The sequence below is a fragment of the Eptatretus burgeri genome, chromosome 4 (genome assembly GCF_056783735.1).
Source record: "Eptatretus burgeri isolate ZD-2024b chromosome 4, Ebu_testis_v1, whole genome shotgun sequence".
NCBI classification, from domain to species: domain Eukaryota; kingdom Metazoa; phylum Chordata; class Myxini; order Myxiniformes; family Myxinidae; genus Eptatretus; species Eptatretus burgeri.
The window spans coordinates 34,604,440-34,631,813 of record NC_140964.1 but is presented as its reverse complement, the minus strand read 5'-3'; the positions used below and the strand labels follow the sequence as shown (position 1 = coordinate 34,631,813).

Genomic DNA, 27,374 nt, shown 5'->3' with positions numbered 1-27,374 from the left:
CTGTGGCCTGATTGGACAAGGGGCAGGCCCCTGCCTTCAGGGGCGGAGTCTCGATCTGAGGCGATGGAAATCTCCGCCCACGTACGTGGCCGAACGCATGTGGGCGATGGCTTCGGTGTGTGAAGTGCAGTGAAGGAGGTTTGTTGTAAACGAATCTCCGCAGCGCACACATGTAATTCCCGTTAGACACAGGTAGGGGGCCCCAACTATAAACACACACTTACCGATATAACTGTTCTATAGGGACCTGAATGTTGAGTGCAGTAAGCTTCCAGATTCGCAACAGCGCAACGTCGGTTTTGAGGGCAGTTTGGACGGCTGTCGATGTTTCATTGCGAGTTGCGTTGCGCCGAGCAGGACATTGGGCATGGGACTGAAGCCTGGCTGTGGCGATTTAAAATGCCAGAGAGAAGTTTCCAAAAATTGTGGGTGATCTCAACGTGAATAGCTGTAGATGTGAGGTGAAAAGATAGAGGATGAAAGTCCTAAGGGGAGCGGATGTGTGACTGATTTGGAATGAAAAAGGACAGCAATTTGAGATGTGACGTCATCAAATCCTTAACTGCCTGTTCTTTTTTTTTCTCTTTCTATCATTTATACCTAACACCTTTCTCTTATTTATTTATTTATTTATATATTTCTTTGTTCTATCTCGAATGCTCCTCTTTTTCATCACCTGTGAAGTCCCACTGAATTGATCATTACAATAATGTCTAACACATAATTTGTCTCACTCAATCTGCCCTGCTCATCCATCCATTACACTATTGCCCTTATTTCACCAACATATTGTTTTTCTTTCACCCTGCTCCTCCCCTCCTCTCCCCCACCCCAACCATCCCACCCTCCATTTACTCGTCACCCTTCACCATCTTCTGACAGCCCCAACCACCAACGCCTTCTCCTCCTCTCCTGACTCCTTCTCCCCCATTTCCAACACCACCTTTACCTGACGAAGAAATGAAATTTGGGGTCTATGCCCCATTTTGCAGCCCCTCACCTTTGCCTCCAACTCCGTCGCCACTGCTTCCTAGCCCCCCTTCTCCCCCACTGCTCGCCTCTCTTTCGGAGCGATATGAGATTGGACGTCTCGAGCCGCGGCACACTGAGCCGGTGCATGTAGCCTTACTCGAGGCAGCACAGTCTCTACACAAGGAGGCACATCAATGGAGTAGCAAGGTGGGGAAGAGAAGGAGAATGGAAAAAGAGTGGAGAAGAAAGGCTACTAATTCTAATCAAGTCCCCAGATTCCTGTCTGTCTGCATCCTGTTGCATCCAGCTGCTTTTCTCTTCAGCTGCGCTGTCCCCACCCCCCCCCCACTACCACCACATGCTTCTCCAGCCAACTTCACCCCCCACTCCCTGCCTCTTCATTCTCACCCCCACTCCCCGCCTCTTCGTCCTCACCCCCACCACATCATTACCGACCCCATTCCACCCCCACCACATTTTTGCTGACCGCTCACCCAGTCTCTCCACTTTCACCTGAACTGTGCCATTCTGGTTTCTTCCTTCCAACCCCCTTCTAGTCCATGGGCCGTTTATAGGTTACACGTATCAGCTGGGGGACTAAATTTGAGGATATATTTATGGTACTGAAACCCTCATTGTTGAATTCTAATAAGATAGACCTTCTTTAAAAGGGTAGTATTTCGCCAAATTTTACTCGTAAAACATAAGTGCCCGTAATTTGTAGTTGATTCTTTTCTAATGCACAGTCTACCTTTCCAATACCCTTTGTAGCAAATTTGCTACATCAAGTTTGGAAGCGGACCATGCTCTGATTTTTTCATGTGGCATATTACCTTTTAATTACTGGTATATCAATTCTGCAACAAAAATCCAATTTATTAAAATGCTCACTCGCTGGCAACAGCCAATGGAAGTCGACAAGTAAAGTGAATTTTAATTACCCACCAAATCAGCTTCACCGGTGAGGAAGACCATTGCACATCTACTTACTTCCTCCAATGCTTCACAAGGTTATGTACGGATGTCCTCGTAATAAAATTATGTTGGTTGGCTGCTGACAGATTCCTGCACCTCCACGTCATCACTGAAGTTCTGACCTCCGACGGTGTACCTCATTGGGCCAACCAGATGAAAATCTGATTGTGAGATCTGGGTGGGTCCTGTAACATGGATGGGAAACTTCAAAACCATGCTCCTCAATGGACTGCACTGTAGTCCTCACTGTTGGCTTGTTGCAGAATGACACCAGCGGTGTTGCCCAAGGACGCTTTGTGCATATCGCTGGTTTCAATGTTGTTTGGCAAATTGCAGAATATGTTTCACTTGTAACTGTTTCATGATGACACAATGAAGTGTGTGACAAGAACACCCATTCTGGTCCCAGAATATTGTTGTCGTCATCACTTTTCTTACACTTGGACATGACTTGAACCTTTTTGTGTTGGTGACAATGGGTGGCTCCATTGCACGATTGCCCATTTCCTCTCGGGTTCGTTGTGGTGATGCACAACAAAAATTAGTCAGCTTCAACGGATAGAGAAGACTGGCATATTTGCAAATGTGTCCATGTTCATCAGTGAGCAGTTTTGGCACCGACGTGGCACATCCTGTGCGGAACTTCAAACGTTTGTGGATTTCAGAGTGTACTATACTGCAAGACACTTCCATAATGGCAGCTGTGTCTCAAGATGCACGACACCAATCCTCCTCTCATTTCAGTCTGGCAGTCTTGATCACATTGTCCGCTGGGGCAGTAGATTGGTCACACAAGCGGTTCGTTGCACCCTCTCGAGTCCTTTTTTAAAACCGTTCACACAATTTGTACACTTTTTTTTTTCCACGACATACAGTTTGCACCATGTTATGTATCATTCTCCGAAGAACGTCACGTGATTTTCCACTTTCTCGTACTATTCCTGCAGACCGAGTGGAAAAGGTACTCTTCCTTACAGATTGAGAGTAATGCTGCTATGTCACCGAAATGAGCGAGGAAGCATTTCCAGGTTTATAATGCGTCGATGAAGAAGCTGACACCATTGATGGTTATAAATGAGGAGTCATCATTTGTGAGGATACTGATGTGAACTTGTGAAGTTATGCTTGCTGCAATGAGATATCTGTCCCTCTGTTTCAAAAACACAGAACATGAACCAAAAACGAGATACGTTGACCCAAAAACCCTCATTAGCTCTTGGGCACTGCATTGCCTGGATGCAACGATGTCCAGTGCTTTTGCTGGTCATAGTAAACTATATGCACTGAAAATCATTAAGGATGATCCAAGAGAAAATGCATTGTTAACTTGGGGGGGTCAATATTTAGTTGCAAGTTTCTCCATAACTCTTCACATGGCATACTTGGTTGTGTAATGGTTGCAGCGTCCACTCTGAGTCTGGGAGGTCGGCGGTTCCAACGCCAACCGAGTCCAACCAAATACTTTTAAAATGGGACATGCTGCTTCCTTGCTTGACGCACAGCATTTTAAAAAGCATAGAGCATGGATAAACAACAGAAGGTTGGCAACCAAAGTGCAGGCTTGGCAGGACAAATGGCCTCCTGTGTTGAAGATCCTTGGAAGGGAACCCGTATTTATCTCGTCTGCGGCTCCAAGCGGATAACCAATGTAAATGAATATTGCATTTGCATTATAACCGATGTGAATGAAATGCATTTCTGGGCGAGAGAGAGACAGACAGACAGACAGACAGACAGACAGACAGACAGACAGACAGACAGACAGACAGACAGACAGACAGACAGACAGACAGACAGAATCCCAGCAACTTCCACCATGCCAATAACCTCCCAACGGAACATTCTTCTTGTCTAGCCAATTACCAAATATTCGGAGGGAATGTTTGCGCCCATGTTCAGGTATACTAACTCCATCACCACAACAGGGAAAAAAGCCAAATCACTTGAGGAATACCAGCATTCCCTGTGTCTCCAGCGACAGCCTTTGCAGACTTCTGTTGCTCCTCACCCCATACACCTAACCCAAGCAGGCAAGGGTGAACGATCACAAATGATGAATGTGAACCTCTGATTGATTGGAAGAATTGACTTCCAGCTCTTGAGACAGTTCTGGAACTGCTGTCTTGTACACATCCTCATCCATAAGTGACCTGCACAAAAATTGGACTCTAATGAAGTGAATGTCTGAAAATCGTGTGAAAAGCGAGCTGAGGGCAATGTGAGTGAACATGTTTTGCTTGCAGTGGATGCAGTAGAATTTGAAGAAGAAGAAGAAGAAGAAGAAGAAGAAGAAGAAGAAGAAGAAGAAAGAAAAAGATTGTGTTGAATGTAAGATAATGGGAATAAAAGCTTTTGATTGACAGGTTGAGTCGACTTGCATCTGATGAGTCAGACAGATCAAGGATTAATGCACAGGAAATCCTGTCACTATAAAAGTTGCCATTTTAGCTGTTATAATTTGCCAATGTTCTGTGGATATATATATATATATATATATATATATATATATATATATATATATATATATATATATATATATATATATATATGCATTTTTGCAGAAAATAATCTGGCAACAAGTCTAAAATGAAAGTTGATTAATTTTTCAGAAATTATATACATTTAGTTTCCCCAGATTGTACCAACAATCCAAATCTTAGGTTTGGGCCCATGGACTATTCCTCTACCCTCTGTCTTTCCTCTCATTTACACTTAATGGCTTTTGGCTACAGTTTCTGCTTCATGCTGGTCCAGTTCTGTCCAAACTGCATGGAAAATGTCACTGGGACTTCTGTGGAATGGCAATACTGCAGGATGCATGGCATGTGGAATGTGGAATGGTTTTGCAAATTGCTCTTGGAAGGAAATCTGCTAGCAGTGCCCGTTCGAATGTTGGGCCTTTCTACAAAGACTGCGAACAGCGAGTGTCCTGGGTTTGCAGTGCCGTGAGAAAGTAGAGAACACGCACGGAATTTAGGAATGACCTCTTCTCTGTTGCTTGCCCCTCTCTACGAGATGTCCTGGGCCACTCTTTCTCCCATCCTTCATGTCAAACCTCCACCATCGTTTCTCTCGTCTGCCTGCCACAGGGAAATGATATCATCGCAGCGGCGAAGCGCATGGCGTTGCTGATGGCGGAGATGTCCCGGTTAGTGCGTGGTGATGCTGGTGGCAACAAGCGCGCCCTCATAGAGTGTGCAAAGCAAATTGCACGGTCCTCTGACGAGGTTACTTCCCTCGCCAAGGAGGTGGCGAAGCAATGCACGGACAAACGAATCAGAACCAACCTGCTGCAGGTACACCTGTGACCTTTGGCCTTTTTTTTTAACACTTTAATATTTTTATGACTAAACTAATTCCCTGTTATTCCTTGATGCACGTGGGTCCTCACATCATGGGTTGTTTTTTTGAGGGGAAATGTGAGGAATTTTGCATGGACGAGGAAAAGGTAAATTAAATGGATTTGTGATTGCTCAGTATTTGGAATTTCTCATTAAGGAGAATCAGTCATGATAAGCCAAATGTTTTGGTTTTCCATGTCAATTTAGGTTGGGTCTGCTATTGTAAACTAAATTGATATTTTAGACTTACCTAGACTATCATTCATAACTGACAGGCACAATGGTAGTCTCCAGGCAATCTCGGTTGTGAGTATCTCCTTCAGTTTCATTCTGGCTTTTTTGTTGTGGCCTTGTGCCCCCCCCCCCCCCAAAAAACTGGTATAATTACAGCATCTGTGATTAAAGAAAGAACAATCGCCATTAAATTACCAAAAAATATTTTGCAAGAAAGAAGCAGTTTGACAAAACATTCAGGAATTGCACATGGAAGCGCCTAAAAGACTGAACGACATCTCAGATCGATGTTTAATTACTTTTTGAGAAATCTAAACCATACAGCTCAATTACACTGGTGCATGCTCCCATGTGTGTGTGTGTCACTGCATCCACTTTCTGCTGATCTGGCCCATCCACATCTTTTAGGGATAGGATATTCCAGGCACCCACCCAAACGGATCACCTCAGGTTAACCTGAGGAAACCACCAACTGGTAATCAACACTTCAGCACCACCCCGACACACTACAGTGCGTTTTGTAGTGGCCAGAGTGCAAACGCTGCCACCAACTTCCTAGGGAAGGTAACCAACTGCCATTGGACATCCAGACACAGTTGGCACCGGATAGGATAACTGTTGCCTCACAAGGAGCTCCTCCCTCCTTTGGCAGGTTTTGTATTTAAGCCTGCTGGTTGTCCATACACCCTCCACACCAGGGGGACCTGGTGGGGGAGCCAGTTTAGTCACCAATACTCAACTATGAACAGGTTAGTCCAGGTTTTACATAATACCCAAAGCAAGCCACTGATCTGATCTGACAAGCAGGGTTGGGTGCTGCCACATCAGCTGGCTGCTTTGTACTGTCCATTAGCACAGCACAACACAGGGCTCCTGTCCTCAAGCAATCCCCCAACCCCAGTCTGCGAGTCGCCGGATTGCAGGCGCACACCACTACACCCAGCATAGCAGCTGAAGTGTTCGACACAAATTATCCCTGTTGCAACTGTCATTCAAAATAAAAGGGACGAGATGCTTTGATCTCTGTGGCCACACGTACACGCACGGTCCAGCCAAGGCCGAAAGGTGGCTGGGATATTGTACCTGATGGCCTTCTACATTGCATTAGATGATGTGATACGCAAGCTTGTCCCACTAGTTTCGATGGTCGGTTTCTCAGGCAAAGACCGATGTCCTGACGTTAGCACGGTAACGATGATGTCAGATTTGAAGGAAAGTGGATTCGCGTATGGGGCATGAAACACAAGGAGTGAAATCCCATGAGAAAGAGCACAGCAGAGTTTAAGTAGTTGGGCAACCACCTCCAACAGCTTGAGGGAGAGGACATCTTCAGGTCTGCATTCACCATTGATGGGATGAATAATCGAGCTCATGGTAGCAAGTGGCTCTTTAAATGTACCGTATTTGTCAATTTTTTTATTTTAACCAAGGATGAATGATCCGAAGCCTGGTGTTGGCTTAGTGGTTAGGATGGTGGCTTGGGATCCCAGGGTCCTGAGTTCAAGCCCTGTTGGCTGCTGAATTAACACCAGGGGGTTGACTCAGCCTGTCATCCTTCCGAGGTCGGCGAAATGAGTGCCAGTGTACTGGTCCCGGTGTATGCCCCGGTTACAATAGGTGTACCATATCCCTGTGTGTCGTAAGAGGCGACCGGGGTTGGCGTCAGGAAGGGCATCCGGCCATAAAACATTGCCTCAATGAAAAGCCAAACCCCTGCACAGCAGGGAAAAATGGCTGTAAAAACGGTCATTTTTTTTTTTGATGAATGATCCAACTTGGTGGTCTGTGGACAGGTCTGTGAGCGTATTCCAACCATCAGTACACAACTGAAGATCCTCTCGACTGTGAAAGCAACCATGTTGGGCAGAAACATCAGCAGTGAGGAGTCTGAGCAGGTGAGCAGGAAATCGATTTGGATGGGATTCCCATTCTCGAGCATATGATTTCAGGCTGCGTACTTATCTCGTCAGCCAAGGTGGGATGTCCCGTTTGATAGTTTGGGTTTTAAAGGTCATGGTCACGACAGGACCTTCTCCAAGCTTTGTGCTGTTTGTGTATACTTCCATCCACATTCTATTTTTATCTTCAACTTTCACTAGCTCCAGTTAATTGCAATTTATTTAAGTGTTCACCTGTTGCTGTTTGATGATTTTCCAAAACACAAAAAAAAATGTTTTGCATACCCAATGCAAGAACCTTTATGCTCAATTCCATGTAATCATTATGTTCAGCCTTCAAAGTGATGCTTAGACAAATATATATATATATATATCCCACTTTAATTATTTTCCTTTACCTTTATGTCCAAAGGCAACAGAGATGCTGGTACACAACGCGCAGAACCTTATGCTGTCTGTGAAGGAGACTGTCCGTGAGGCAGAGGCAGCATCCATCAAGATCCGGACAGATGCTGGCCTGGCTCTCCGCTGGGTGCGCAAAACACCGTGGTACCAGTGATTTGATTCAAGGATACAAGATCATGGGTGAGGGGTGGGGAGGGGGAGAGGGGTATGAGCTGAGGTAAAGGGTGGGGAAGGTAGGAGTGGATGTGGAGAAGAGGTAAAACAAAGCTGACACGACGTGGTGTAGACTTTTCACAATTTGGGCCCTTCCTTGTGAAAGGTTTTTCTATAAGCTACATTTTGCAAAGCTTGAACATACAGGTATATACAGCAAAATTGCAAAGTAATTGCATGACAATAAGCTACGTATGAAAGCAATAAAAAGAAAAGGAAACTTCTGAATGCTTATGCTTGTGTCTTCCATGCTTTTTGTATTGTACTTCTACCACTTGCCTCCAGTTCTTATGAGTGGGAGGCTATGGACGAGTTATTGGCGTCCTTTTACACCTCCAACCCTTCCCCCTGCACATGTTTGCCAACATTATGGGAAAGTTCACTTCAAGAGGACAATAGCACAATTTTATTTGAAGTAAACATTTTGCAAGTGTACAGATGAGGGAGGATGATCCATAATTTCAGGATAAGCAGCCGTGTAGATATCTCCAAAACTACAATTTTGATCTACATCTACTACTATGGTCCCAAATCATTCCATCCCCTTGTGGGATCGGCTGAAGGGTAAGTTTGGCCAAGTCTTCACAAACGCTAAGCACACCTGACAGAATTGGAATGTACAACTTCACAATTTTGATCCCCTTATTCTACCTCTTCCTGCTGCCCCCTTCTCACCCCAAACTTTCTGAAGAGCGGTGCTCTGTTTATTCGATATGCACACGGAGCAGGTCCTGAGATTTAAAGGCGGTGAGGCAGAGGGGGCACACACCGCTTCCCCTCTGTGCCTGCACGACGCATGGCCGACACAGCAGATGATCACACGACAGACGGAAAACAGGGTCTGAGCACCGCCATCGGGTCAGCGTTTGCCGACACGAGGAGCAAACGCATTGCTGAGGCACTTCATGAAGATGTTCCGATCCTGAAAGCGCAAACAACATCCATTAGTCTCACTGTAATTTGTTAACCATCTAGCCGTTCTACAAAGATGGCTCGCAGCAAAGGACATTTACGTACGCAAACCTTGCGTTGGATGCACATTTATTCACGATGGTGAAAGAACATGAAGCGTAAAAGGTAGATTGAATTACATTGCTTTCTGTATGATGTTTTAATGACGACGCCTGTCTGCCAACTACGTTTAAATCTTCACTTGAGCTTCCAGTCAAAACTCAAAGGTAGTGGAAGGGCAGTGTGACCTCAATGCCAAAAACTTTAAGGAAGGGGAATTTTCTTCAAACACGAAAAACAATTTTTCTTGTGGCTGGAAATATTCTCACGGGTTTGTTTCAAGAACTTTTCTTCTGTTAAGAAAATATTTTTTACTAAGAAAAGTATTTTTCAGTGCTGCTTCTGGTTTTCTTTGCGTCTGGTCATGTATCTTTGCTGCAAGGTGAACAAGCAGTAATGTTGTATCTCATCCAACTTGTTGGTTTCATTTAGCACCTCTTGTGGATAAAAGTTTGCTTGCATGATATAAGCCCTGCCCCTCCTCACCAAGGAGAGGTAGAGCAGGAGCAAATACACGTGCACAGTTAAAGCAACACCCTTTCCCCACCCCCTCTCAGCACGATGGTGTGGAGAATCACTTTAATTATATTATTTTTAATAACCAAATTTATTGGCTGGAAATGGCAACTCAGAGTCCGCTGGAAGTCTGGGAGTTTGGTGGCTCGAAACCCAGCTGAGTCATACCAAAGACTAAATAAAATAAACCAATGTCACCCGCAGGGTGACCCGTATCTTGCCAAAAGGTGACCACATGTGACTTCTTTAAGGTCACACTGAGGTGAACAGAGCTGGTATCCACCAGGAGCGACTCCTTGAGGAATATCTGCCTACGAGAGATTCCGATGAGAATCGTTCTGCAGAGTAACCATGAAAAATATGCGTTTGCATCATAATGTCTCAAGCTTGACATATCTAGAAAGCACTCATCGAGGTGTTCAATTTGAGGTACTACACGATATGGTTCCTAAAACTTGAAAATTTGACCTTGGGGTCAAATATGTTTGACCTTAGGCGCTAACCATGAAGGTCAAGGCCAATCGCCACCAAAAATTAATCAGCTGAGCGCCAGACCATGAACTATATTCCCATGAAGTTTGAAGACGATCTGATCAAAATTACTCAAAAAATAAGGGTTTCGTCGACTCCCTGATTTGTGACAAAGTGACCTTGACCTTTGACCTTCAAAATTTTGTGCACTGAAAGGGACCTCTATAGGCCTGTGATATGCGAAGTTACAAAAATTTCCAATGATAACTGTGCTCTGCAGAATTTTTTATATGTGATTACAGACAAACAAACAAACAAAAAAAAACATACAAGCTGACTAACATATCTTGCAAAAACTTCGTTTTGGCAAGATAAAAATGCTTCACTCAGCATTTAGAAAGGATAGAGCATGGACAAAACCATAGGTTGGTGTTAATACTGTAGGCTTTGATGGGGTGAGTGGCCTCCTGCATTGAAGTTTCCTGCAAGGGAACTCATTATTTGTCTGCTACGTATGTGGTTATTGCCTGTGTCATGGTTGTGCTTTCTACTTCGTTATTTTAAATTAACCAGGTAATTCTTAATTTGGAGTTTAACTTCGTATACCCACCTGTGGGATTTGTAAATGGCTAGTACGATCTTTTATCAATACATTTGACCATTGCATCCTATTTTGGGTGGTCTGTGGTTCTGTCCTGTGAAGATCCCTTCAATTGTACCTGCATGATACAATACCAATCTGTTCCTGATATAACAGACATTATTTGCTTCAAAAATGCTTTTACTTCCTTCATCTGGCCCTCAAAATGTCTGAGAGCCACACCTTCCTGCGTGTCTTCCTGTCCCTTCAAATTCTCGCTTTCACAACTGAATAGCTCGGAATGTACAACTTTCTTGCTAACACCTCCTCCAGCTCCTTTGATCACGTCCTCATGAGTCCCGTGCTGACCGCTTCAGAGAGCTTTTAAAGCACCACAGATTTTGACTTCACCTGGGGTCCTAGGCCATGACTCGTTAAACAAATATACTTCCTTAGATTGTTTCACACACAGCGCCTCTTCCTGATGCAATGGTTCATTTCACCTTACTTGCAGCTATGTTGCCCATATTCTAAAGACTTAAAGCTAGTTACTATCCACACCATATTTCTAACCCTTTGAACCCCGAGCTACTTGGACTTTCGGCTCCCCCCTCCCTGGAGAAAAATCTGGCTGCTCAGGAATATGGAGGTTTGAATAGCGTTTGGTAAAATGACTGCGAAGGTTCAAAGGGTTAAAGGAAAGCCACAGGTTACTGCACAACATCCAACGGTCAACAAAGCTGAACTTTCCAACGCTCGCTACCTCCACCAAGACCTGGTGGCACTTGGCTCACTCTTGCCTTCATCGAGCATGCATTTTTAGTACGCTTTACCAATAAGTGCTTCTCCCTTCCTCCTCTATACACTTTCTTATTGGAGTCAGCATACCACTCAGGCAGAATCTGAACGATCCATCTCAAATGTCTAACCCCTTTTCCTTTTTTCTCTCTGCCTTCTCATTCACTTTACCTTACCCTCCTTTAAATTATTTTTTGGTACAAGCAGTTAGTACTATCTTACTGTTATCAATTGATTCTATATCTCGGAGCCGTGCGTGCAAGTTCCAGAGCCTTCTATACCTTTAGACACCTTGACACCCCCCCCCCAAGACATAAGACCATGAAGAACCCCAAGATCCTTAAAACCTTTTCAATGCTTTAGACCCCTAAAATCTTAACACCATTTAGACTCCTTACACCTTTCAGTCATGTGAGACAGCTTGGACCCTTGACCATTTCAACCTTTAGACCCCTTCGACCCTTTTTACGCGTTTGAGAGATGAGACCCTTTCAACCACTTAGACCCTAACTCCAATTGCAATGTACCCTTTAGACCATAGAGAACCTTTTTAGCACACACCACGCAAACCACTATAGTCTTCTTGCAAAACACGGATTATACTTTTTTTCAGCAAATAATGTGCAAACTCGACCCACCCAAACGGTGGGTACTCTTCTCGTGTTTGTTAAAACCATCTATCTACATTTGAATAAAAAGATTAATAAAACTGGAGAGATTGCTCTTTAAAGCAATTGGCGAGCTCGAATAAACTTTTTACCTTCACTGAGCAGCGAGGAAGCTTTTGGAACTGCTTGGGAGAGGCGTGTCAAGTGCCGTGAACTCAGAGATGTGAATTTGGGCAATGATCGCAGTGCTGCATCCAGAGCATCGCTCAGATCACCGTGTCGTCCATTTATGTTTGCCCCGTCACCTTTTCTGCGATCCAAACATGCTTCAACGGGTTTCCTTTCCAAAGTTTCACCACAGGAGCTGGGAGGATTCGAATGCTGATTGGGTGAGTCTGTGTTTATAAAAGACAAAAAGTATACTTTTTTCACGTTATTTAAAAATCTTGCAGTACAAAGGACTTATTTCACCATCTGGTTAAAAACAGTTGTACATGAGGAGCATTGATGGGTGTGAGTCATCACTTTCAATCTCTCTCTCTCTCTCTATTTCTCTTTCTCTTTCTCTTTCTCTTTCTCTTTCTCTTTCTCTTTCTCTCTCTCTCTGTGCTCACTAAGTAGTGTGTGTTGTGCGATGGCTGTGTAGTCTAATGCGGGACCCACAGCGTCCACTGCAAACATCGCATGTATAGGCTTATAGGTTGTTACTCGCGGAGGTGGGTGTTGGCAGGATTTCCTTTCTTACCTCCGCTGCCTCTTGATAGCAAGTCTCACACATTCAAAGTGGTCCAGGCCTTTGTGGCAAATGTTGTGCCAAGCTGTCCTGTTTATGGCCTAATGTTCCCAGGTGGTGACTGGAATGTACCATGTTTGAGGACAAATACCATACATGTGAAAGGTGACGTCAATCATATCCTTAATCAATGCAGGGAATTTCATCGGGTCTTTTCTCTTCATTGTACCATACATCCTCTTTCCAGAGTGTCAGTGTACCCAAAGCAGTTTCCGTGCAACCGTAATATTGGGTGGTTTTCCATCATCTTCGCAGTAGTCATGCAGGGCAGGACTTCAGTAAGGGTGCTGGTCATAACAACACTACTCCACCAGGGACACCGTGGGTTCTTTAACATCCACCAACTAATGCTGGCAGACTGGTCCTCCGGCTTAATGTACTTTTCATGGACAGCGCACATCGATTTCACAGGCAGAGTGCCGATGGACGGCACCTTACCTGTGGAACACCAGAGTGACGATTTATAACTGGGTTGAGATTCAAACCCAGGTTTGACAGTTCAAAGGAGATTGTGTAAACCTCCAAGATACCTGACCAACTGTGATCTTTTCTCTACCACAAGAAATTTCCTCATCAGGAAAAAAACTTCAAACTTGGTAGTTATAGTGTAGTAGATCATAGAAAAATCGTGCAAATTATGATACAAGCATCAGATTTGGCATTTCTGTTCTGCAGGGCTTTCTGATCAAATCTGCCCGATTGGCCATTTGAAAATCCAAATTTTGAAAAATCTTTTCAAAAAAATTTTTTCAAAAAAATTTGAAGTCACAGCTGGCTGAAATTCTTGAAGCGCAAGTGAACATCCCAGACAGAGAACCAAGGGGAGATGTAGTCATCATTGATGGCTCAGCACTTATCAATGCCCTACCTCCACGCACTTCAAAGATATTTGATGACTATGCTAAAGAAGACATCATCCCAAAGGTGGAATCCTATGGTGCCAGGTACGAGAGGGTGGACGTCGTGTTTGATGTGTACAAGAAGTCAGGTCTGAAGTCCGAGGCAAGGTCGAAAAGGGGGCAAGGAATCAGAAGAAGAGTGACAGGAACCAGTACGACCCCAAGTAACTGGAGAAGCTTTCTTCGAGATGACAGCAACAAGACTGAGCTGTTTCACTTCCTTGCGGAAAAGATGTGTGAAGCACAGACGATAAGCACAGTCATTGTCACAAAAGGAGAAGATGCCATTAGCAACACAAGGAAGTCACTGGATGCTGTGTCTCCATGTTGTCATGAAGAAGCTGACACTCGCCTATTTGTACACGCCAGGGATGCAACGACGGATGGTAGCAAGTCCATTATCATTAAGGCTAATGACACGGACGTACTAGTCATAGCAATATCTGTACTGCCATCCTTACAGGAACTAGGTCTTGAGAACATGTGGATTGCCTTTGGCCAAGGAGCCAAGGCACGATGGATTCCAGTCCATGAGGTAGTTTCTGCAATAGGGCCTGAGAAAGCTCGAGGGATCCCATACTTCCATGCGTTCACTGGATGTGACGTCGTGTCTGCCTTCCGCGGTAAAGGGAAGAAAACTGCATGGCAGACTTGGAACGTCTTTGATGATGTTTCTGAAACATTCACCAATCTCAGCCAGCATCTAACATTGATTCGTGATCTTGACTTTTTTGAAGTTTTTTTTTATTTATTTATTTTTTTTCAAAATTTGGATTTTCAAATGGCCAATCAGGCAGATTTGATTAGAATCCCCTGGAGAACAAATGTGCCAAATTTGATGCTTGTATATCATTTGCACGATTCCTCTCAAAAATTGCTGTTATCTGCCCCACTATTACGATCATGACATGGCAAGAAGGTGCGAGAGCAGTACCATATTTGGCCTCACACCCTGGGGCTTGGTTAAAAACCGAAAAATGCAATTATGGGCACATTTTAAATAAAACTTTGCATCTGCAATCAACATTGGGGAATGCATGAAATATGTAACGATTTTTTTGGATTTGACCCCTGCCCAGTTCATGCTCCAAAAGGGTGGAAACTTAGGGTCACAGGGATGAAAACAGAAGATTTTTTTTTAACTCAGAATTTGGCCTTGAGTCATTCCTGGTGAAACTTTTTTCCAGCTTTCAACTTTGCTTGAGATGTAAAGCATGGGGGGTTTGCGATGGCACGCCATCGACTTCGCTCTAGTTCCATTTACATTTGTAAAAACTTCGTTCATTTGTCACAGCCATTTACCATTATTTCCAAATTAACATAAATGATGATTTGGCAGCAAAAACCTTGGGTTTCTTACCATCAGCAAACCTCTTTCTTTTCTGCTGGTGGGTTTGGATGTCCAACCGCATAGAGGTTTCGCTCTGAAAGCAAGAACAACCACTGATTGCAATACAGAGGTGAAGCTCCAATATAGTAATATCAACATAATGACGATCATGCCGTAAATTGCAACACTCATCTCAAAGTTCCCTCCATCATTATTTAGTGAAAATTGGAAGTGATGCCATTTTAAACAAACAAACTAAACACCAGCTGAAAATTTCAACTGAAACATAAAAATGAACGGTAATGTTTTAAAATTCAAGTTTCAGAAGTGGAACTAGTGAAATACGGATTTATAATAGAACTTCCAAGGACATCTGAAAACAATTGTACGGTACGTTGATACTTTTCTAACAGCTGGCTCAAACGATAAATTTTCACAACGACAGGAAGAAAATAAAATGGTCTGGATGGAGTGCAACAGCGTGTGCAACAACCTGTGCCCGCCTTCCCAGCACATTGAACTGCGAGGCACCACTCTGTAACAGGAAATGGTCAATGCGAGACTTGAGCAGGACATTGGGTAAGGGCCTGTGGCCATCAACAAAATGGCGTCCAGTGAAAGGGTTGCTAGGCTTACGACCCCACTGCTCCTCACTTTTAAAAAACCTGCAGGGAGAGAGAGAGAGAGAGACAGAGACAGAGACAGAGACAGAGAGACAGAGACAGAGAGACAGAGACAGAGAGACAGAGACAGAGAGAGACAGAGAGAGACAGAGACAGAGAGAGACAGAGAGACAGAGAGAGACAGAGAGACAGAGAGACAGAGACAGAGACAGAGACAGAGACAGAGACAGAGACAGAGACAGAGAGAGACAGAGAGAGACAGAGATGCATTACGTTTATTATCGCAACACAACATAGTGATTAAGGCAACAGTGTCACTGTGTGCAATACTAATATACAGTTCTACAGCAAGATCTACCAATTGTTTACCATGGTCTTGGCCTGCATGATTTGTGTTTATGGGTGCGACTCTGCAACGGTGTCACACAAGGGTGATCGTCACCCTCCACTCGTGATACATACAGGGGGTTTAAGCAGACCACCATGCCAAGCAACTTGAGGAAAAACCAATACGATTTTACGTTGTATTTGCAGGGGGATAGTTCACAGACTAAAATTGAATGGTAACACTAAAGGAATTTAATGAGGTTTCACCAACATTATCACACACAGTTGCCATCTTAACATTGCAAAAGTACTCCAGGGAAAGTGGCAGCAGCAGGGACACCGTAGGAAGGCTTAAAATAGCATTGGATAGATAGATAGATAGAAACAGAGGGATACAGGTGCACCAGTTAGAAAGGTAGGTAGTAGCTTAGGACTGCTTTGTGAGACTCACGAGTGTTGTGTACTTGTGCTGTCTGGATATGTTTAAATAATTTTTTTTATAAGTAGTGTTGTGAAGGGTGGTGTCTTTTACCCTGTGCATCGAGGTAAGGTGTTCAATGAACTCCCTAGTTTGTTGCATTATTCCTTCTCCCCACTGGACCACCACTCTCCTACTTATTTACACCCTGACCACCACTTCTCAGATCGATTTTCAGGGACGTGTACGTGGCAAATGCCCGATAGGCCGAGTGGAATTCCTCCCATACCTGTCTCTTTAGTTGTGTGAAACTTTCAACAGAACGACCCACGTAACATTTTCATGATCCTCGTATGAAAATCCCAATGAGCTGTACCTGTCCAGCGTTGTCTGATCCACAGTTTGCCCCGATGGAAGGAGCACAGGTGTCATCATCAGCTCTCGGGTGATCGAGTCTATAAATTCTTCAGGACAATCCTCTGTTGAACGGAGAAAAGTGCTTGTGAAAACAAAACGAATGTTTAAATCCCTCATCTCAACCTAATATTATTACAGCATTATTTCAAGGTAGTTGTAATAAGTTTGCCACATGTTTTGATAAACTTATTGAGAAAACGTGTTGCTTTGCTTCCCCTCGACAGGCAGCATAATCTGCTGTTGTAAGAGGACGTCGTCGTCCTCTTGCACGTCAGAGCTAGAATACAAAATATTCTGATCTGGCCACAAGATAGAAATTCCTTGATTTTCATCGCCACCTACTTTCATTTGTTATGTTAAGTATTATATTGAGATTCAAATGTACACAGTCGATGCATTGCAAGTTGGCATTTTATCAACTAGAAGCATCCGCTCCCTATGGGAGCTGTCAAGGGGGTCATCTTATTATATTATGCCTATTTTACTCCAAGGGGTCCCAGGATTACACACCCAAAAAATGGTTGTGATTGGTTCAGCCGTTTTTGCGGTACCTGGGAACAGACAGACGGTGAATTATAGTAAGAAGATTAGTAGTGGATCCACACGTCAAGGACGTGTAATGGCGATTTGAGAACACTGTGTGTGTGTGTGTGTGTGTGTGTGTGTGTGTGTGTGTGTGTGTGTGTGTGTGTGTGTGTGTGTGTGTGTGTGTGTGTGTGTGTGTGTGTGTGTGTGTGTGTGTGTGTGTGTGTGTGTCAGTGCCTGAGCTTCATAACAATGACAGCTTTAAACTTTGCATGCATGTGAAGGGGAACCCAATGAGGAACACCTGGGTATTTTTTTATTTTTATTTTTAAATCGATCTAAAAAATCTAAAATTTAATTTTTTAATCTATTTTTAATCTAAAAATCTAAAAAATTTAAAAAAATTTTAAAATTACAATCAATCTAAAAAAAATCTAAAAAAATTTTTTTATCGTTTCCTTTTCCCGTCACTGGGTACGGCTACATTTGCCATCATGAAATAAAGGGACGTTTTGAAGAAAGGAAAAATGTTTTTTCAGTGTTAAAGCTGTGTATTATTCATGATTCAATGAGAAAAGGTGCATCGTTTCAAAAACTATTTCTGATAACTGCTAACAGGGCGTAACAAATTCACCTGCATTTGATTAGAACAACAAAATGTAAATATGCATCTCAATAAAATGGACATTATCAAAGCTTTCCGACTTGCACTCCTCAGGATAAAACCACAAGCAGATGAAGAAGAAGCATCAAACTCTCGTTTATAAAGATACAATAATATGGAATAGGCAAAGCCTAGAAGCGAACGTAGAATTCTTCTTACATTCGATTCTTAAATATATCAAATGAAACAGTCTTTTTGCTATGATTTTTCGGACATTTGTGCATACAACTTGTTCACAACTGTATACTTGCCAACTATACCGTGGTACATGTAAACGCCGCACAGCTGATGATTTTGACAGATCTGAGGTCAGTCAGGTGCATAGCAGATGATGCTGCAATTTCCGGTTACTTCGGCCTGGATTCGGGATCAGCGATCAAATAATGTAAATCACGATTAAAAATTATTTTTTGATGATGCGGGAGATATCTTTATTAAAAATCAGTGGAGGAAATGTACACCATGTCTGATATTTGGGTCTTTCATGTCTCCGACGATGCCTTTATCTCCCGGCATGCATCATTCGCCATGACAAAAACCGGAAGCAAAAGGGTCATAGCCAACGACACGGATTCCAAATTGCCAGGGTATTGTGTTGTTGTTGTTTCCTATTCTCTCATGTGCACGCGTTAAGTATGAAACTCACTACGTTCGCTATAATGTCCTCAACGTTGATTGGTTGAGAGAAAAAGGATGGCATTACCTGATTGGTGGAACCATCAAGCATCATGAATAATGATTGGGTGGAGATGAATAACCAAAATACTGGTGGAAACATTATGCTAATTAGCTGAGAGCTAGTGGGGGGTGGGGTGGTTTCATGATGACTCAACGATGACTGTGGTACAGTTGTCACACAGTCAAGCCACCATAGTCAAAATAGATATAAAGTTTGGACACATTCCTTCTGTCTACAAAGAATGGGATTGGTTGGCCTGATGAATGTGGGTTCCATTGCAGGAAGGTGAGCTAAACTGTGTCCTCTACTCAGGATTACATATATGCATCAAAGGTCAGAGCCCGTGATAACTTAAGAATGGCTGAAGGGTTCCTCGTCAAACTTGGTACAAGTATGTATCATGACGCATATATAAATTGATTAGATTAAGTAATCAAGAGTTCAAAGGTTATGTCAGGTAAAAAATGAGACATTTGAGAACAGCTGAAGAGATTTAAATCAAACTTGGTACAAGTATGCCTGGTGTTGGCATTATGGTTAGGGTGACTGGCTTGGGATCTGAGGATCCTGAGTTCAAATCCTCCTGGGCTGTTGAATTGACACCACGTGGGGTTGACTCTGCCTGTCATCCTTCCGAGGTCGGCAAAATGAGCGCCAGCATGCTGGTATATACTGTGTCGGAGTGGCGACCCGTCCATGATTGTGCGCAATAGCCAAGGAGACTGCTTGGGCAGCACCAACGCTCTGCATAGAGTGTGGTCCCAATATATGGATGGAATACGGTATTGCTCTGCACAATGAGGATTATTCAGTCACTGGTAACCAATTGCAGAGACACAGGGAATAGTTGTGGTGCTGTGTACATTCTTACAAGCCCAAGGTGGTTGTCTCTATTTGGTTGACTGACCCCTTCTGATCCCCAAAGGGACATGTTGTTCAATCCAATCCTTTAATCTCAAAGGTGTGCAGCCGACATTCCGAGCATCATACGGGCACTGGTATTCGTAAATAATCTTACTTGTATGAGAGGCGGATAGAACATGTTTTGGACTGATGGAAGCAACCGGCGGGTGGTGAAAATCACTCGTGGTTGAACAGCATAGTAAGAATGGGACACTGTCTGCTTGATTTGGTTTTCACACCATTGAGACACTTTGCCTTTCCAAGGTAGACGTAGGTATACAAAACATTTACCAGGTCCGATTTAGAGGATTCTTTGGTGGGTTCAGGAATTTGTGTATGCATACATTTCACACACACACACACACACACACACACACACACACACACACACACACACACACACACACACACACACACACACACACACACACACACACACACACACACACACACACACACACACTGCTGGCATGAATGTGTTGGAAGAGGCATTTGACAGGAATAGAAGACTAAACAATGGGACAAATTGAGAAAGGCAAGACAAGAGGGGAGTGGAATGACAATGGAGGGTAGGGAGCTTGATCAGTCAGGAGAAAAGGGAAAGGAGAATGGTTAGAGATGAGAGGAAAAGGAAGGCGCATGGATTAGCATGAGGGAAAGGGGGCAGATTGAAGGGAGTTGTGGGTCAAAAATTCTGCTATTTAGCCCCTTGTGCCAAACAAAAGAAAGACACACATTCATAGTTTGCACCGTTTGATGAAGAGAATCAAATAATTTATTTGTATGGCCTTATTCAGACCAGAAGACCTTTTGGAGATTTTTGTGGGATGGCCCAATAGCCTAGAGGTGTCCACACTAGCCTGAGCTGTCTGGCCTGTGTTTGACGCTTGACCCTGCTATAAAATGTCATCCTGGTGTTTAACCAGGGTGTGTGTGCCGTCCCTCGGATGGACGTCAAACTGCCGGCATGAGTTGGTGGATGTTGAAGATCTCACGGTGTCCTTCACATGGAGCAGCCCAGCAATCGCTGGCACCATGCGCAAATTCCAACTTCCCACTTTAACCGACAGGGGTCAATGCACCAGCAGCACAGCCGACGACGATGTTATAATGCTGAATATTAAATATGAGGCCTACTATTCTTTTGGACTGCAGTCTACCACACTCCCAAGTATTCTCCAAATGGGAGTTAATCCATCAAAACACCCTTTCATGCATTTTGCCCTCCTCACCCATCCCCAACCCTGAACTGCTTCCAGCGCATCATTATTATGTTCCCCACAACCATTTTCTGCATACAAAAGAAGAAGATATTTTGGGATTTGACAAACGCTCTTTGCAACAAAACGTTACGGTTCTTTCCACCTGCAAATTTTAAACGAAAGTTATTTCAAAATCATTGATGCCTACCAGATATCACATTTTGCAGAGGTGTCCTTTCATGAGCCTCGCAAGTATTGGATTCCGCTGCGGTGGCAGGCACTGGCGTAGAAAGCAACACCGCTTTACTTAAACGTTCCTCACTTGCTTTTTCATACACTTGCTTCAACAAGTCCCTGAAAAAAAGAAGAAAAAAAAACTTCTGATGGCTGTCAGTCAAAAACAGGAAATACGATATTGCGATTAAATGGCAAAGTGCAGAAGAAACCAGCAGCATGGGGAATACCGAAGTTTTACGAGAAAGTAAGAGTACGAAGGTTAAATTAATACGAAGACTAATGGCAAGAACGGTTTCAGCATATTCTGCAGCTCTTGAGGCCACGTCTCACAAAGCAAACGGCAGCACTACACCAATTGATTTTGAGAGCTCACAGGACGGCTTCTTCCTTCTTGGGCAAACCACGTTTCAAAGTTGACCTCCAAAGCCAGCCCACGACGAGGCATCCTCCGCTGTGCAAAGTCCTTCCTTGTCACAGCTGAACTCTTATCCACCTTCAGTCTTCATCTGCAGCTTGTTGGAATTCTGCTTTTCCCTCTGGACTAACACCCTTGCCTCACACCTTGCTCAACATGATGCCGTGGAAACCAAAGGCTTCGAGATCATTGCAATATCCCGCGATGAAGCCGAGTCTATGGTCCTATCACTTTCCCATTGCAGAAAGGTTGGTGGTCTCTCTGTCTTGCACCGCATCCTTTCTGGTCTTGCACCCTCTGCCCTTTCCATGCTTAGCCCCCCACGCCCCCATTCCTCCAGGTACCTGCGTGACACATAGTCCACCATCAACCCCCTTCTGATAAAACTCCCAAACCCAGAACCACTGCTTGCCTCCATTCATTTGTTCCTGTTTTTTCCCACCTCGGGAACCAACTTCCACATACTCTTCAATCTCATTCTTCCCTTCAGGTCTGTCTTCAAGACAGCTATTCATCACCATCTCAGATTATTCACTGCACCATACTGTGATGTCATGTCCCTTTCTACCTGGTGGGCGTTCCGAGTGCTTTTTGCTGTGCCACGATTTCTGGTTAATCAACTGTTGTTTGGACGCTCGACTTGTGTCTCAATCTCTCAATTTGCGATGCCATTGGTCTCGTAAAGATCTTACAGTGGTGACGAGGATGGGATTGTGTGTTTGAGCTCACTTATTGTGTTTCATTTTCCCGACGTCATTTACCGGCATCGGGATTTTGAGTGACTTCAATCTGATTCAGATACCTGGGTTGACTTTTGTGAGAGACTGGACAAATATTTTGTCACCACCGGAATAGATGGCATTGATGACGCACATCAAAGGCGCACTATTCTGCTGACTGTGTGCGGGTCTCAGACCTACAGTTTGATGAAATCTCCCATCACCCACAAAACCCCGTGAATAGTCATACGCTGCACTGGTTGAGTTGGTACAGAGGAGGCACTCCAAACCCAAGCCGGGGTAAAATAATGTCGAGGTACAGGTTTTATACACACCAAAGAAGTGAGGGTCAATCGGCGAGTGAGTTTGTAGCTGATCTCAGACGTCTGGCCGAACACTGAGTTTGGCGCAAGTCTGGACGAGATGCTGAGAGACATTTTTGTGATTGGAATTAACAGCGATTCAATCTTGCGTAAACTGCTCACAGAAACGGATCCAGACCTCAAGAAGGTTACCGCCATTGCCACTGCGTGTATGCAAGCTGATGAGAGTCGACGTGTCATCACAAGGTGAACGCCAGATGTTCACAGTGTTGGAATATACAAAGAGGAGTGTCGTATTTCTCCACCTCCATCCGCTCGCGAGACATACCGTCCGAAGAAGGATGTCGGCATGGCCGCTGGCGTTACGGTGGTGAACATGGTGCATTCCAATGTCGTTACAAACAATTTACTTGCCATGCCTGTGGGAAGAGGGGGCATCTGCAAGCCCGATGTCCCCATCCAAAACTATGATCTTTTCTACCCCAATTAACCCATTCCCGCCCTCCCCCCTCAAAAATTTTTATTCCAGTTTTCCCTTCCTGAGAGTTTGCTCCTGTATCTTCCCTAAAGCCATCATCCTTGCCCACATCCCTTACTTGTGCATTCATATATTTTGTCCCTCGGCCATGCTGTTGGTATTTCCCCCCTTATTTTTCTGCTGTTCCTTTTGTTCTGTTGTATCCTCATCCGTTATGTGTGCTTGCTCTTCCACAAGCTTGGCTGCACATACAAAAAAAAAACACATTGGACGTTACTAGAAGAGATGTAATATTGTACGTATGTTTTTGTGGGTGGTTGCCTCATGAAGAAGAGACCACAGATTAAAGTCTTGCATCAATTCATCAGAGATGTCTTAATATCCTTGTCCTTCATGTAATGCAAGGTAAATTAACTTTTGCCTCAAAACTATTAAAATTAGACATCCGGACTTTCAGAAGCCATATTGGTACCGTATTTGGGGAAATTAATAAATTTCAAAAACTCACCTTGAACATATCTTGGATGGTTGTCCCCATACCGCCATATCCTTGATACAGGGTACACCACCTCCACTGACGTACTGCATGCGCACCCGCACAAACCGCACTGCCAGTAGTGCTGCACCCTTGGAGCAAAGTTCCAGAGTCCTGCCTTTCCCCTGCCCATTGACCGGTTCAGGTCTCCCCATCACTGGAAGCGAGGGGAGGCAAACATGACGACGGAACGAAACACTTTCAGATGCGGAGAGCGTGGCACGACCCACCGGTATGAACACGTCCTGTGGTGTCACTTGAAGTGGTTCGATTTTCTACGCAGAAGAGCAAATGAGAAAACTTGACCTGAAGCGAGTCACGTAATCCAGCAGGCATCAAGGGAACTTCACAATATTTAAAATTGAATATCCGATCCGTACATCCGATACAATGCCGGACCACACGCGTTTCATCAGTATTCAAAGCAAGAATCCTCTGACATATGAGAAGATAACTCACTGAATTGGCATCCTCTTTATCCTGTCCTTTGCTCGTCAGGACTTGTATACCAGCAGAGCCATGCTGGCCCAAAACAACACGGACATCAACTGTGGTCAACTCGACTGGGAAGGCCAATGAAAGTGTCAGCTCAAGTGGAGGTTTAATGAAGTATTCAGGACGAAATCCACGGCTCCTCGCCGTAGCATCAGCGGAGACAAGGTTATCGGCCTCATACCCATCAGCAGATATCTATGGAATATGGCACAGTTGTTATAAAATCATCATCGTCGTCATGTACCATACTATATGCGAAGATTGGTGCTGCTGAAGCAGTTACTAGGCTGCAATCCTAGTCGGGTCACCACTGACTCAGGAAGTCAGGGCAGGAATTTGTAATTTGTTCATGGTGCTGGCAATGGCTCTTCTAGTCCTCACAAAGGACACTGTTGGGTTGTTAATGTCCACCAACTAGTGCCGGCAGGTGAGACACCCAGTTTAATGTCTATCCGAGGGATGGTACAAGCATTGATGAATCGCTCTGCCTGTGACGGTTTATAGCTGGGCTGAGATTCAAACCCAAGCTCGACAGTTCAGAGGCGAGTGTGTGTACCTTTAGGCCATCTTGCCAGGCATTATAAATGTGTAATCATCACACTGTCCATACAATCTGAATATCTTGAGTGATGTTTGTTCATTTATTAAAAACCCACAGGGGTATGCGCATTGCCCGGTGCTGTTCTAATCATGTTGGCATTAAAATAAATAAATAAAAACAAGAATTCTAAAAAAAAAAAAATCTTTTGTAGGGGCCGCTTCCCTAAACACACCAATAAATGGGGTTTGGGATAATTTAATCTTATCTTTCAGAAAGTAATGAAGGCTTGGGGCAAAATAGAGCAATTAAAAATAAAATCTAACAATAAAAATCCAACTTTTTTTTTTTTCAAAAAGTTTTCGTTTTGCCGAAAACACTCCCCGGCACTCACTGATGAACCTCTGAAAGTTTGGCCATCTCAGAACAATGGCAACACACACAAACACCTCTCATACTGTATACTATCAGAGCTCACCCGTCACTTCACTGACGAACCAATTAGTCGTCCCGTTTGCCAAAAAATTTGGATGAGAAGGAGAAGGAAGACAAATTTACCCGTGCGAAGAGTGCTTTAATCTCAGCGTTGCCCAAGTAAAAAAGAAAATTGTAATACCCTCTGCCACCACTATCGCCACCACCACCACCACCACCACCACCACCACCAGGTAGCGATACACGGTACATATTTACATTCATAATTTACAGCCTTCCCCCTCGTCCCCGCACACCCCCGCATGAGGCCGCGGCCACAAAGCCTATGTTAATCCCCCACACAAAGTTGTATTTGCACCACGAGTATGGAGTATGTAACTTTAAAGATGTGGCCGAGCATAAGGAACAAAGCCACACAGAGAGAGACAGAGACACACATATACATATATATATATATATATATATATATATATATATATATATATATATATATATATATATATATATATATATATATATATATATATATATATATATATATATATATATATATATATATATATATATATATATATATATATATATATACCCTGGTGTTGGCGCAGTGGTTAGGGCAGCGGCTTGGGATCCAAAAGGTCCTGAGTTCAAGCCCCGTTGGGCCACTGAATTAATACACCAGGGGGTTGACTCAGCCTGTCATCCTTCCGAGGTCGGCGAAATGAGTACCAGTGTACTGGGTCGGTGTATACCCCGGTTAAAATAGGTGTACCATACCCCTGTGTCGTAAGAGGCGACCAGGGTTGCGTCAGGAAGGGCATCCGGCATAAAACATGTGCCAAATCACTATGCGGATCATACGGATGATCCGCTGTGGTGACCCCTAACGGGAGCAGCCGTAAGAAGAAGAAATATATATATATATATATATATATATATATATATATATATATATATATATATATATATATATATATGTGTGTGTATATATATGTCCAAGTGGTCTAAAGCTCCAAACGATCAAGGTCTAATCTGTCGGAAGGGTGTAAGGTGTCTGTATGGTGTAGAAGTATGAGGGGTCTAAAGGGATGCAAGCAGTGTAAAAGTCAAAAGGTTCTAGGGGCCAAAAAAGTATAAAAGGTCTAAAGGGTGAAGGGATCAAAAAGGTATCTAAAGTGTTAAAATGATCTTAAAGGTAAAATATGTCTTAAAGGGTCCAATGGGCCTTTTGCATCCTCAGGGTTCTTTGGGTATTATGGGCCTTTTGGGTCTTTGGGATCTTGAGGACTTTTGGGTCATCTGGATCCTCAGGGTCTTATGGGGTCTTAAAGGGTATTCAATGGTCGAAGGGGTCTCAGCAGTTTAAAGGGTCGAAAAGTACATTCGAATGGTGTGTAATGAATAGACATAGGTGTGTGAAGTCAGGGTGAAATTGACGTTCGAACAGGACTTAATTAATAGACATGTAGTCACACGGCTTCATGCACAAACTGACTTTTTCGTTTCAATTTCAAAACATTCATTTATATTTATTTGTAATTGCACGGAAAGAGAAATGTGAATAGGTAACATCTTTATACCGTCTGCCATGCCAACACCACGAGATGGCACTACACGGTACTCATTTACATCGAGAATTTATGCCCCACCCCTGCCTCCCACACCCCCGTGTGAGACCGTGGCCGCATAGCCTATGTTACCCCCACCACACACACACACAAAGTTATATTTGTACCCGAGTTTGTAACTTAAAAGATGTGGCTGTGCATAAGGAACTAAAGGCCCGGTCACACCTTGACGTTTTAGCCAGCGATGGCAACGTATTAAAATGTATGTAAAACGCTGGCTGACGTTGAACTTTTGATGTTTTTTTTTAAAGATTCGGACGTATTCATAGCGACTTGGTCTTATGTATAACGCATTGGTAACGGACACAGAACGTTTCGTTGTGTTATAGATAACTTATACCAACGAATGCTGAACCTGTTGTCGGCCTACACAACCGATGCCCAACGATAGTCTAACTTAGGCATAGCGCGTTGCACGCATCGCCGACGATGTCGTGACGTAGCCTATTAAAAGGCTGACGCACAACGATTCGAATCATAACTGCCGTAGAAATGGAAGTGACAACATTGCGGTCACACCTTGGCGATCTTGCCAGCGTATGCCGACCTAAGAAAAATGTGTCTAAAACGTTGGGGCACGTCAAATACGGTATGAGTAAGTTTGGTATACGTGAGTAGAACGCTAAAGTACGCTATCATACGTCGTAGTAAGTAGAGTACGTCAAGAAATTTTAAACATGTTCAAAATTTTACGACGTACTCGGCGTATGACACACGTTCCGCATGTGATGGGGATAAGTTTTACACACGATATGTGGACGCTTACACACGT

General features: G+C 43.7%; 2 protein-coding genes across 3 annotated transcripts in view; one reads left to right on the top strand and one right to left on the bottom strand.

Annotated features, from left to right (window-relative positions):
- The window catches only part of VCL (vinculin), a 61,135-nt gene extending 52,873 nt beyond the window's left edge, over positions 1 to 8,262 (top strand). Inside the window, exons 22-25 of one of the 2 annotated variants that reach the window (XM_085877362.1) lie at positions 883 to 1,179; positions 5,037 to 5,243; positions 7,316 to 7,417; positions 7,833 to 8,262. In XM_085877362.1, coding sequence (XP_085733488.1) covers positions 883 to 1,179; positions 5,037 to 5,243; positions 7,316 to 7,417; positions 7,833 to 7,979 — 753 coding nt within the window. In that variant the 3' untranslated portion in view covers positions 7,980 to 8,262. The remainder of the gene's footprint in view (positions 1 to 882; positions 1,180 to 5,036; positions 5,244 to 7,315; positions 7,418 to 7,832) is intronic. The other variant, XM_085877363.1, reaches the window with a different exon arrangement.
- Positions 8,263 to 8,421: 159 nt separating this feature from the next.
- UBOX5 (U-box domain containing 5) overlaps positions 8,422 to 27,374 on the bottom strand; it is a 29,858-nt gene continuing 10,905 nt past the window's right edge. The window contains exons 2-9 of the mRNA XM_085877368.1: positions 23,969 to 24,199; positions 23,483 to 23,784; positions 21,011 to 21,156; positions 16,789 to 16,891; positions 15,538 to 15,709; positions 15,075 to 15,138; positions 12,175 to 12,417; positions 8,422 to 8,960 (exon numbers count right to left, since the gene is read on the bottom strand). Of these exons, the coding sequence (XP_085733494.1) occupies positions 8,743 to 8,960; positions 12,175 to 12,417; positions 15,075 to 15,138; positions 15,538 to 15,709; positions 16,789 to 16,891; positions 21,011 to 21,156; positions 23,483 to 23,784; positions 23,969 to 24,199 (1,479 nt within the window). The 3' untranslated portion in view covers positions 8,422 to 8,742. The remainder of the gene's footprint in view (positions 8,961 to 12,174; positions 12,418 to 15,074; positions 15,139 to 15,537; positions 15,710 to 16,788; positions 16,892 to 21,010; positions 21,157 to 23,482; positions 23,785 to 23,968; positions 24,200 to 27,374) is intronic.